The following is a 12951-nucleotide window of genomic DNA, read 5'->3' on the forward strand; positions in this document are numbered from 1 at the left end:
TCAGTCAGCCACAGCACATGGATGGGGGGTTACAGCACTTTTTTAACAAGAGCATTTTGTAAGAAAAGGGTTCTTCTTTCAACTCCCCCTCTCCCGTTCGCACCAGTCACCCCTCCCCCGTTGTTTCCCTTGCTCCCTCTGAATTCAGGTGTTCAAAGGCTTTTTTCCTTTGGCTTATATCATGGTTTATAATGGTGAGAATTGTACTATTTAATGATGGGGAGGGAAGGATCTCTTTAATCTATCTTTCTGTCAATGCAGGATGGCTTTTTAGTGTTCCACAGACCTCTTCCAGGCTAGTTTTAAATGTTGCCAGTGGCTGACTTTTGCCATTCCTTGGGGAGGCAACCTCATAATCCAGTAGATCTCACCATTATATTTCCTAAAGGGCAGTGGATGTGTATAAAATTATTTGTGATAAATATCAATACTGTCTTTCTTTTTTTTTTTCCATTTCTGGGTGATTTAGAGCCTGCCCTGCAGTGTGATGATTTTTTTTTTTAAGATGTCTTAAATAATGTATCGATGGTTAGTTTTACCTAGTTACTGTTTGTGACTGTGGTTTATTCAAGGCAAGTTTTTAGTTGTTTCTGGGAAAGTGATCTCCTTTACTAAGCCACTTTTAAAAAGTGTTGCCTGGAGACAGTTTGTTTAGTGTAAAACCTGAGTGGTCTGCTTTATGATTTAACAAATGGTTCTGAAATGTGTGACTGGTATTATAATATTTGTAAATAAAATTGTGAAATATGTATTTGTCTTTTTCTTTACCATTGTATAGTGCAGAATTTGTTGCTGTTTTGTAAACAAGGTGATTTTTTTTTTAACAGATTTTTGCACAAGTTTGTGACTTGGGGTTCACTTGCCAGATATGATTTTAAACTTGAAATCTTCTAGGAAACTAATAAAAAAGAGCCACACATTTCCAACAATAGCTTTCCTATGTTATTTGAAGGAACAGTGGGAATTGTGTAGTGGGAAGTCTTTAGCATTACGCTGATGAGCTCAGAGTTAGTGATGTTCTGTGTTCTGGTGATGATGCGGCGCCTCCCTGCCCTTTGCTTAGTCTCTTGTGGGCATCTTTCTCGTTAGGGGATCCTGTATAGACCACCAGAAAACAAAATACATTCAGGCCTGGGGTTCCCTTTTGTGCTTAATGGAATGTGCACTAGATACCTTGACATAATAAACTTTTCCAGGAGAGAAGACCTAAATCATCCAACCATATTTAAGTTTTAAAACGTTCTTAAAACGTGACACCCGAGTAGCTTATTTTTGAAGCAGGGTATACTGCTAAACTGCTGATTCGGTGCCATAGTTTGAAGTAGGCTTCCTTACTAGATTAAGGGTGTTTCCCTTTGTGATTACTTTTAACAGTCTGATGCATAATGAAAGTGACAGTTAAACTTGTTACAGTGCCTTTGCTACTAAATGGTTCCCCAGCCTCTCAGCCTTGAAGTTTAGCCGAGTATAGTGAGCTACTTCCCTGCATTGGGGTAACGGGAGAATATCACCTACTGTATCAGTAGCTCTTGGGCGTAGGTACATCTGAGACAGCTCTTTTTTTCTGTAACAGCTGACTTTAGAAGTCAGAAACAGTGCACTATCTGTTTTTTATAAAGAAAGGCATTCAGAGCTTGGAGTAGTTTTTTTTAATGTGCCATTGTGCAGACTGCTGTGAAGAAGAAAGAAGTATTCCACAGACACTTTAATATTAAGTAGCTGTAGACCCCCAGTCTTTGATTCCTGAGACGAGAGATGGCTTTATTCTAACACTGCTGCATATTAACTTGTTTACAGCTCAGTAATACCTCATAGTGTAAGACAGGTTTTTAATGTGCTGCAGTTAGTTTTAGCTAACTCAGCTGCATTTTTCTGTCTTTTTATGTACAAAATACACCACTTGCCTGTTGTTACTTTTTTTGAATATGCTCAAAGGCAGTGACATCCCCCCCCAACTAACAAGAAATTCTGCCCTCTTCAATATTAAGTTTCAGGTCATGGTAAATTAATACACATTTAAGGATGAGGAAACATTGTGATTCACCCATATAAAAGTATTGTGGACTCGGTGCCCTTCTGTGAACCACCTTAAAGGGGGAGGAATTAAATCTAAAACTGTAAAGCAAGAGCACTTCCACACACTTGTCTGGACGATGGGGTTGCGAAGTGAGGTGTCGTTAATTAACCTAGTAGCCTATCCTATTTAAAATGAGCAGTGAGCGAAGTTACTCTGGTTTTATTTTGAGTTTACTGGATGGTGAATGGGACTTATTACGAGTGGATGCTCTTCTAAGGGGATCATGGTCGACACACGGCCTGTGGTGGTGTCTTTCGTGTTGTCCTCTTCAACAAGTCTGTGTACTTGCTGATGTTTTCTGGAACTTTGCTGTGCCTTGTGCTTTGTGAAAGCCAGTGGTGGGCATTAAAATCACCTTGATTTGGGCCAGTCGTGCTTTGTGTCCCTTGGAAGTCACTGTAGTGGTTCAGTGTCATCAGGCTTCTATTACACAAACTTGCTACAAGTTTTCAAAATGGATTTTAAAAAAAAAAACAAAAAAGAACAAAAAACCCACCAAAACAAAACCAAAACCCGAGCAACACAACCCCAGCTGCCTCTTGTAGCAAAGATGTGTCCAGAATTTGAAGACTCTCTTCTGCGAAAGTCGTGGTTGCAGTTCCTGAGGTTGTCTGTGCCTTTACCCAGTGGACTTAGATGATTGAGTTTTGTCTGGATTTTGAACTTTGTTCTGACTGCATTTTTCCTTGCGCTCTGGAAATCTGAACTGTCACTGTCTGCAAGTGCCGAGAGAGAACGGGACTCCTTGCTCCGTCCGTTTGGAATACAATGCAATAGTTGCAACCTGTTCTGCCTGTAGTTTCTGAAAAGACTGTGATACTCGACGTGTAATCTACAGCTACAGAAGTTCATTAATTTGGGCTGTTTGCCAGAAGTCTGCTTTGTGTTCTGTGAAATCCAGAAAAACAAGCATTAAGGAGATTTGAATTACAAACTATTTTTTTTTAGAAGTTCACCCTGAAGTGCTAACAATGGTTTCCTGCTAATTTAACAGTTACTTTCTCAAGTGGGTTTTGAAAGGTTACACTCAATACTAGCGGCAATGCTGTCTTGTGGGCTTTTTTTTTACCTTTTTCCTTTTCCCAAAGCTTTGATACACAAACAAAATAACCTAAGGTGTTCCTTTTTTGTGTGATAGACCCACTGCGTTGTACTTTGAACTGAGTATCGATTTTTCAGATTAAGTTTTTATATAAACAAACAATCCCAAGCCAAATCCAAATCCCTTGGTGTTTATAGTGGCAACCAAAAAGAGAGGTCGGTATTTCTGGGATTGGTAATCCCTTTATTTAAAAAGCTTAAAAGATGGTTTTTTTTGTACTAAACTTCTCAGTTTCTTCTTATTACTCCAGGCTCCTGCATCAGAGAAGCTCCCAGTTATGTACCTTATGGATTCCATTGTCAAGAATGTGGGAAGAGAGTATCTTACTGCATTTACTAAAAACCTAGTTGCAACATTTATTTGTGTATTTGAAAAGGTATATACACTTTCAGAAAAGTTCTGTATTCTAAGTAAAATTTGTTCCTGGTAAAATAAATACACGCTTTCAGTTTTGGGTTTTCTTGGGTGGTGAACTATACAAATTGATTGTTTTTTATAAATCTCAGTGCTGTATCTATACTGTGAGAGATTTTTCGTGCTACTATCAAGCATGTCAGTTGTATGTTAGCTGAAAGATACAAAGTCTTACTTAATTTCATTCATAAACATCTGTAATTTTGCTATCCAGGCAAGATTTTTACTAACAGTATTTTGGTTACAGATTGCTTGCCTGGGTGGATTTTTTGTAATGTATAGGCTAATTAATTATGAATTGTGGGTTTATTTTTGAGATAGTAAATAGTCTTAATGTCAAGAATAGACAGTTTCTTGTGGATTTCTCAGAGCTTCTCTCTCCTCTAGTTAATTTGTCTGATTTATTTAATTCACGATGTGCAAAATGAGTGCTCAAACTATGAAGAGTGAGTAGCACTGACATTTGGTTCTCTCCTGGTGGTCTGTGATTTGAAAATGCTGGGAGGGGGAGGGGGTCTTAGAGTATATTGCAATATTACATTACAGCTGCGTGTTTTAATTTCATTCAACGTTGAACACTGCTGCCATATCTTTTAATTTTTGCTCTTAATCTTTAAAGCCAGTGAAGTAATTGTGTATATTCCTCCATGAGAAAGGCAGATGGAAGTCCAGTTTTTGAAAGGCTGGACTTGAATGAGTTTAAGTTGGATCAGAAATGAAGGGTTAAGTTCTGTGGTTTCCTGTATGCTATAAAACAAGTGTCATCTCATATCAATGAGATGAATGGAGCTTTTGCATATTTATCATTACATGTCAGTGAGGATCTGAGATCACAGTATGTTTTATATATGGTTTTTAGACGTAAAATGCACGATGAAGCAGGAATAGATTGTGATAGTGACCATAAAAGACTTAAAACTCATGTGTGTAGATAGATAGGTAATCACTTGCTTGTTTTTTCAGTATTAAATTGTCATGTTTTTACTGAGTTGCATTTAATGTTGCAGCTGAAGCTCTGCATAATAACTAATTTTCAGAGTTTCACAGGTTAACTGTCTACTAAGCTAACTAGAACTATTTAATTAATGTGTATTAATTGAATGTACAAAGTGGCAGTCACTTCTAATAGCTTAATTGGTGTTGTTAAAAGATGCAAGTAGAATTCCATCACTGACACTGTTACAAATTTTATTTTTTCAATAAATGGTCACTGAGGTATCTTTAGACACTTGTCAGAAACTTTTGCTCAGTCATTTCTGCACCTTTTGCAGTGAACTTCATACCCTCTCATTGAAAAGTATATAGAGGCACCCCCCAGTAGCTAAGTGTGAATTATTTTTGTTGAAGTTGCTGCTTCTCCCCAAAAGAACCTCTGAACTTTCCAGGCTATTCTGTGTCTTGCTGTAACATCTTAAAAATAAAACTGCAGCAAAAAGAGTCTAGAGTGCTTAATGATTGAATTGGGATATTGACATCAGGACAGCTGCGTGTATTTTATCATCAAATGTTTTTCATTTATTGTTTAATTGAACTACCTAAATTTTGATTTATTGTGTCTAACTTACCTGTCATGAGATAATCCAAACTAATTGTTTGTGAAGGGGATAACATGGACACTGGTCCTACCAGTACTCTTGATCTGTGGCTCACAGATGGGTCTAATTTTGCAGCTGAACCCAAATATAGTTGATTTTGTTTTAGCTAATACCCCTTTTGTTACATGTGTTGGAAAAAAAACAATCCTTCAGTGACTAAATGGCTGAGCAAAACACCTTTTCTGTTCACAAAGTTTGTTGTTTCCCGATTTGTCATTGTTATGCTCCATTCAGCACAAACACTTGGCTCGTGTTGTCTCCGAGGCTGTTGCCTTTCAATATTTTTGTTACTGTATTTTTTCCACAGAAATGGGAAGTAAATTGGAAGGGGAAGTAAAATGAGAATTTTGGTAATGGAAAAGTTGAAAGAAAATTCTCAGAGAATGGTGATACACAATAAAACCTTCAAATGGCCTTGAAACAACAATTCCACATGTGAACTTCCGTTACTGATTCCGTTGGTATAGGTGTATGATCTGCACTGCTTATAAATGCTGTATGGCAAGTTCCATGTGTTAAAGTGGCAGACTGTTGGTAGAAATAGGAAATATCTTAAGTTCTACAGAATAGTTTAAGAAATTGTTTCATATTAACTTAACCAAGCCATAGAATTGTTTTATTGTTTTAGGTGGATGAAAATACTAGGAAAAGTTTATTTAAGTTACGCTCCACATGGGATGATATTTTTCCTTTGAAGAAACTGTATGCACTTGATGTCAGAGTCAACTCATTAGATCCTGCTTGGCCAATTAAACCTCTACCCCCAAATGTGAATACTTCTAGCATCCATGTGAATCCTAAGTTTTTAAATAAATCGGTAAGTTTTTATGCCTACTCTATGAACAGATGGTAATAAGTGTAGTTTTCCATTGTTTATATGCTGCTTTTTGACAATTTAGTATATTAAAAATGAAGTATGTGACCTTTGTAGACAGGTAAGAGGAATTTCTGAATTCAGAATATTTGACGGGTTTGGTTTTTATATTTCAAAACTGCATTCTAGATTTTGTAACATTGATGAATTTTATATTAAATGATGTACACTGTCACAGCAGGCAAATTCTAGTGGGACAAAAGTTTTAAATAGTTATATTTTGCATTAAAAATGCAATTTATAACTGGTATACAAACTAAGTCCTGGTACTGGATCATGATAACAAAGGAGATGGAGTTAGTTGATTCCATCAGAATTTTAAGTGTAACTTTATTCTGTTTTTAGACAGAGGAATCTACTGCACCTACCTCTGCTGTCACTTCTGGTGCCTCTACTCCTCCAGCTGTTCCTGAAATACAAAAGAATTTGACACAGGAGCAACTGATAAGGCAGCAATTGCTTGCAAAGCAAAAGCAGTTGTTAGAACTTCAGCAAAAGAAATTAGAGCTGGAGCTGGAACAGACTAAAGCACAGTTGGTGAGTAGAGTAGTTGATGAAACTTCCGTAGTTGGGTCTGGCTTTATTTTGAACAGTACTTGGCTATACTGATAACTGCAATACGTTATTTTTTCCTCATGTTAGGCAAGCGGGGCTGTTTTAGGACTAGAGCAGTGCATTTCAGCTGGGGTTCCTGAGTGCTATTTGTTACCTAAAAACCTTAAGAATTACACTCAAAATAGAGGTGTAAAAAAAAATAAAAGTTCTAGGTTTTTTTAACTTCTCCTCAAAATGATGCCTGCCTGTGATCCTCGTCTTCCACCTCTTCTGGTAGCTCACAGCAAGCCCAGCTTTTTCAAATGTATTCACTCTTACAGAATAAAGAACCTGGACTGTTGGAAATAAAGTCAGTTTCCTCATTAGGTCAGGTTGGTTTGATGCCTCCATATGAAGATGGTGGTTAAGCTGTATTGTTTTGTATTTGCAGTTATAAGTCTTGTTATGTTGACAGTTGATGATACCAAAATAAAGCATCTTTGAAGTGAAGAAATATGATAATTATATGGGATACTTGGGGGCTCAGTTGCCTCGAGCACGTGGAATATATAGAAAAGCAGACAGTATAATAGGAACATGTGCCCAAATTACATATTTTGCAGTATTGACTTTGTAGTACTGATTTTGCATTATATTTTAATTTGATCTTTTGCAATGGTACTGCATTACTTTAATGCTTGTAACCAGCAATTAATGGGTCATTTTCAGTTAAATGGCTGAATCTCATAACTTTCAAGACATTTCTATTTATAGTTTTGGTTTTGAGACAGAACATGAGCATCTCAGGGTGGGAGTAGTCATGCAGATTAATGCTGGATTTTTTCCTGTTTCAGGCTGTATCTCTTAGTGTTCAGCAAGGATCATCTACTATAGCTTCAGTTCCAGCACCTTCCAAGCAACATATATCTCCCACACCTCATATGACAGTTAAACCACCTCATCAGACTGCTGTGCAATCCGAAAAAAGCAAACCATCCCCAAGTCCTCCACTTCATGATATCAAAATAGTAAACAGGGATCCTCGACTTAATAGGGTGTCTCAACATTCTTCTCATGCTAAAGATCAGTCTCATAGGAAGGAGTTTCCATCGAACACAACCAGTCAGTCTGAAACCAAGGCAAACAAAACCTCACAGGCTGAAAAACAAAACTCATCAAAGCAAGAAAAACTGAAAGCAAGTGAAAAAACACAGAAGAAAGAACTTGACCAGTCAGAAGCAAAGTCTAAATCGCCATCCCCTTTGAAAAATAAGCTACCTAATACTAAAGATACTAAAACCCAGGAATCTGAAGGCACAAAAGTATCTGAAATTAGTAAGCGAGATCCAAGACTGAAAAGACATCTTCAAGATAAATCAGAGGGCAAGGAGGAGGAGGGGAAAGAAAAGAGGAGAAATACAGAGAAAAAAGAAAAAGATGAACATAAGACAAGTGAACATAGACCAGCAGGCAGCAGAAGTAAAGTAATTAATGGTGCTGTTCAGAAACAAGAGACGGCTACAGAGGAGTCAGAAAAACAGAGTGGAAAACAGGGGAGGTCAAGTAGCAGAAAACGGTCACGGTCACGCTCTCCTAAGGCACGGTCACCATCTACACATTCTCCAAAAAGACGAGAGAGGAGATCACCCAAAAGAAGACTTAGGAGTTTGTCTCCCACTTCATCAACTCCTAAAACTGGAAAGATACGTCAGACAGGTCCTAAGCAATCTCATGTTGAAGAAGGCACACCAGCAACAAGAGATGAAAGGAATTCTAATAAGAGAAGTGTTAAACAAGAGGTGCGGGATCCAAGGAGAGTGAAAAAGGCCCAAGAGGACAGGCCCCAAGAGACAACAAGCCAGCATTCTACAAAAGCTTCTCCTGATCCAAAGGAGAATGCAGAAAACTGGCAAGGATCCAAATCAGGCAAGAGGTGGAAATCTGGTTGGGAAGAAAATAAAAAGTAAGTTACTCTTTTACACAACTTCTCTTTGAAGTCAGTGGAAATTCTGCTGCTGACTTCAGTGTAGTCAGCTTTGGGAGGCAATGTTCAGCTTGTTAAAATTTGCTAAGTTTAACTTATTTCTGCTAGTGAGAGATGGAGGTGATGCATACTTAGATTCTAAGGTGTAGTGATGTTTTGCCACGATCAGTTCTGATAGGAAAGTAACAGTTATGTCCCGAGTTTAAAAAGTAATCTGTATTTTAAATGTGTGCTTGCTTTCAGCTCACAGGAGAATGAAGAACACCAAGCACTTGGTAAATCCCCTCACCAAAGACACCGGGAAAACTGGCCTGCTGGTAAAGGAATTTTATCACCCCGAGCACCAAAGCAGCAGCACCGGTTAAGTGTGGATGCTAACTTACAGATTCCCAAAGAACTGACATCTGCAAGCAAGAGAGAATTACTTAAGAAGGTAACGTTAATAAATCTGTGTTCATAGAAGTGTCCTGGGTGTAGCTTCCTTTTCTTTATTTGAACTCTAAACTTCAACTTTATGTTATAGGCCAATGATCGCTTAACATCTGGTGAAATAACACAAGATGAGTTCCTCATGGTGGCTCACCAGATCCGACAGCTGTTCCAGTATCAGGAAGGAAAGCACAGATGTAGTGTCTGGGATAGCCCTACAGAGGAAAAATGTGGTTTGAAAAAGAAACCTCTTCTGTCGGATGCAGAATTAACATATTATGAACATAAGGCTAAACTAAAAAGGACACAGGTTCAGCATTCTTTGTCAAGGCTTGATCTGTTGGATCCTGATGATATTTTGGATTATCACTTGCCTGATGCGTTGCTTTCTGGAATAGAGTGTGAGCAAGCGAAAGCCAAGCGTGGAGTACAGTTTGACAGAAAAGAACCGTTTGGAGAAAGATCAAGGAGACACTCTCCTGTAAGTGGCACTAAAAGACCTTTTCCTGATAACCTCTCACCACTTGAGAGTCGACGAAGACTTGAGGAGCAAAATGCTGCTAAAGGAGCAAGAGGTTCCAAGACCTTTGATCCTTATGACAGCTGGGGAGAATCGGATGAATTTAGAGATGCTCTCAGACAACAGGGGAAAAGCACACCAGAGTTCCAGAAAATAGATGGAGATGCAGTCTGCAGATTCGATAATCGTGAAGACAGACAGCTTCTTGGGCAAGCTGGTATGTGCTTTTGCTTTATTTTACAGCTGTTAAATAATTGGCAACACTTCAGTGAGTGGTATCTGGTTTGGTTGTCTCTTTTTTTTTTAAAGGTGTTCGAGAGGAACCAAGATCACCATTCAGTGAACGTTTCAAAAGAGCTAGATATGAAGATCCAGAGAAAGCACCGTTTCCAGAGAGTCCAGGATCAAGATTTGGAGGCATTGAAGCAAAGCAGAGGATAACTGCACTAATGGAAGACAGACCTCTATTTGATGGCTCACCTAGACCGACTGCTGCAAGGGTTGGGGTGGATGGACAAGGAAGTCCTTTTGCTGATGGTCCTGCTGCTGGTTCAGGTTCCAGAATTGATGGACCACCTGGACAGGCTGCTATGAGATTTGAGGGGCCTTTGGTGGGGGCAGGTGCATTGCAGTTTGATGGGCCGCTAGCAGGAGCAGGGGGAGCTGGAGCCCTAAGATTTGATGGGCCACCAGGGCAGCTGGCAGGGGCCTTGAGGTTTGAAGGACCCCCGGGACAGGTTGCTGGAGGCGGTCCACTGAGGTTTGAAGGACCTCTTGGGCAGATAGGTGGGCCTTTGCGGTTCGAGGGGCCTGCAGGGCAGCCTGTAGGTGGTCCTAGGTTTGAAGGACCTGGAGTTGGTCTCAGGTTTGAGGGTCCTCGTGGCCAGCCTTCAGGTGGTCTCAGATTTGAGGGACCTCATGGTCAACCTCTGGGGCCTCGAGGTCAACCAGGGGGTGGTCTCAGGTTTGAGGGACCCCATGGTCAGCCATTGGGGCCCCATGGTCAACCAGGAGGTGGCCTCAGGTTTGAGGGGCCACATTTACAGCCATTGGGGCCCCATGGACCATCAGGTGGTGGGCTCAGATTTGAGGGGCCACATGGACCATCAGGTGGTGGACTGAGATTGGAAGGACCACATGGTCAACCAGGTGTAGGTCCTAGGTTGATTGATGGACCAGTACACCAGGGAGCTGGTGGACTTAGATTTGATGGTCCTCTGGGTCGTGCCGGTCCAAGATTTGATGGTTGTCACGCTGCTGGATTTGATGGTCAGCCTGGACAACTGTCTCTCCTGCAAAGATTTGACGGAATTCATGGACAGCCTGGTCCAAGATTTGAAAGAACGCCTGGACAACAGGCACAACCACGATTTGATACAGCCATACCTCAGAGATTTGATGGACCTCACCAGCCAGCCTCTAGATTTGACTTGCCCCTTGGCCTTCAAGGTGCACGTTTTGAAAATGTAGCTAACCATCCTGCCTCAAGACTGGAGATGTCACCATATGGACAAGGTGGTCCGTTTGTCGACCATCCCGGCCAGGGCTACAACGGGCCATCTCACGGGATGCAGTTCCAGAGGCCTGATATATACGATGGTTCACCCGGACCAAATTTCAATGGGCCCGCTGGCCCAGGAGCACAGAACTTCCCATTGAGAGCAGCTGGACATTACTTTGATGAAAAAGGTCTTCAGGGTCCTCAGTATGGGAACTTCAATAATCTGCCCATGGGAAGCAATCAGGTGAGAACTGACGGCGTTAGATGATTGGCTCGAACAAGTATTTCTGGGTAGAAAATTAGCAGGTTTTCTTCCTCCAAAAACTGGGGAAGGTTTTTCTGAAGAGTTGTCAGACTGGAAGCCGGTTTCAAGCTAAAAAAGTCATCATCCTTCAGTAGCTTCTGAGTAATTTAAGGAGGACATATATTGCTATTTTTTAAGTTTTGAGGGTTTTTTTTAAGATTGAAAATAGTGGATCTTGAGAATCACTTTGTAGCTGAGAACATGACAGTGAAATCAGTATTTCAAACTTCAGAACAAAGTAATAGGAAACCTCTGGTGGTTTCATTAAACTTCCCCAAAAGAGAATTCTATCTAAAGCATAAAAGATAATGTAAGTGAATATGCATAATTAATTTTTCTAAGAAGTGTAGAATTAGAATGGTCCAAAATAATTCTTTAGTCTTTTTGCAGCTGTCTGTACTAGTGACAAAACAGTTTTAAAGAGATACCTGTAACTTTGGGGGAATTGGGAAAGATCTGGATGTTGTTGAACTACAGTCTTGTGAAATTACCTTGGCACCAGTGTGCTTTGAGTTCAGTTGTCTTTGCTGTTGCCAGTTGGAAGTGCTGCCTTCAAAAAGGGGAAGATGGTGCTGTACCTGAGAAAACCATGTCATTTCTTTCAGGGGATGAGAGATTTTAGAGGGGGTTTTTTATTGGGGGTGTAATAATCGAAGAGTTATCTGTATGAAAGCAGGTCACGTGTCCTGCTAACCTCTAATGGGATAACATTCTAAACAATTTAAACTTTTTTGTAAATCCAGAAAGCAGCCAGTTGGGAGGGGGGAAAAATCCAAGAACGTTTTTATTACAAGTGTGTTATAAAACCTGTTTTTCTATCTGAAGCTTTCAGAAGCTGGTTTACTGAAAAATCCCCCTTTCCAGGTGTGTTTCAGATCGTGGGCGCTGTTTCAGTTCTTAGATAAGAGTTATCATGGCATTTGTTAATAGACATTCACCAGTTTCTGAATGTCCTTCGGATGAGCTCTGTCTGGGTGAACAGGAGCAGTTGAAAAGGAAGTACTGTGTTAGGAAAACGTGATTGAAGGCTTGACTAGTAGAAGCAAAGGTGTTTGTTTTGTTTCGTTTTTTAATTTCAACATTATGCTTGTGTGTTCTGAAATTTTTCCAATAGGAAATGAAAATGAGAAAAAGGTTATTTAGTTGTTTGGGGACCTTTCAATACCAAACTGACATGGTTCACTCCTGGAAGGAGATAAATATATATTAAATTGTTGAGAAATGTCTAGAAGTTAATGATAAAATTTAAAAAGTAAGCTTATAATTGTATTATTATACAAAAAATACTCAAATGTTTACTTTTACAGGTTTCTCTTATGTCTGGTCAACCAGGGCCTTACGGCCAAGGTCAACAATATTTGCCAAATCCTGGAAGTTTTGTTCAAAACCCTGCAGGTTTGTAACAAAATAATTAATTTCCTTTTATTTCTTTTGGATTATTCTGCTTTAGTGGCCACAAAAATGACCCTTCTGTAATGTCTGTGTGGACTGAGGGGGGGAGCCTCCTCAGTGAGATGGCTGTAGATGTGGTTTCTGTAGTACCTTCATCTCTTTAGGGGTTTCCCTCAAACAGTGAAGGCTTTCATTAGCTTTCATTAACTATGTAGTTTTGGTATG

The 12951-nt window shown here is 39.7% G+C and overlaps 1 protein-coding gene across 1 annotated transcript in view; it reads left to right on the top strand.

Moving 5' to 3' along the window:
- PCF11 (PCF11 cleavage and polyadenylation factor subunit) overlaps nucleotides 1–12729 on the top strand; it is a gene marked incomplete at its 3' end in the record, with an annotated part of 13436 nt that extends 707 nt beyond the window's left edge. The window contains exons 2-9 of the mRNA XM_010170533.2: nucleotides 3430–3555; nucleotides 5817–6005; nucleotides 6408–6599; nucleotides 7451–8559; nucleotides 8824–9013; nucleotides 9104–9746; nucleotides 9839–11274; nucleotides 12642–12729. Of these exons, the coding sequence (XP_010168835.2) occupies nucleotides 3430–3555; nucleotides 5817–6005; nucleotides 6408–6599; nucleotides 7451–8559; nucleotides 8824–9013; nucleotides 9104–9746; nucleotides 9839–11274; nucleotides 12642–12729 (3973 nt within the window). The remainder of the gene's footprint in view (nucleotides 1–3429; nucleotides 3556–5816; nucleotides 6006–6407; nucleotides 6600–7450; nucleotides 8560–8823; nucleotides 9014–9103; nucleotides 9747–9838; nucleotides 11275–12641) is intronic.
- Between the last annotated feature and the right edge of the window lie 222 nt (nucleotides 12730–12951).

This window comes from Antrostomus carolinensis, unplaced genomic scaffold, assembly GCF_000700745.2.
Source record: "Antrostomus carolinensis isolate BGI_N321 unplaced genomic scaffold, ASM70074v2 scaffold40376, whole genome shotgun sequence".
Taxonomy (NCBI): Eukaryota; Metazoa; Chordata; class Aves; order Caprimulgiformes; family Caprimulgidae; genus Antrostomus; species Antrostomus carolinensis.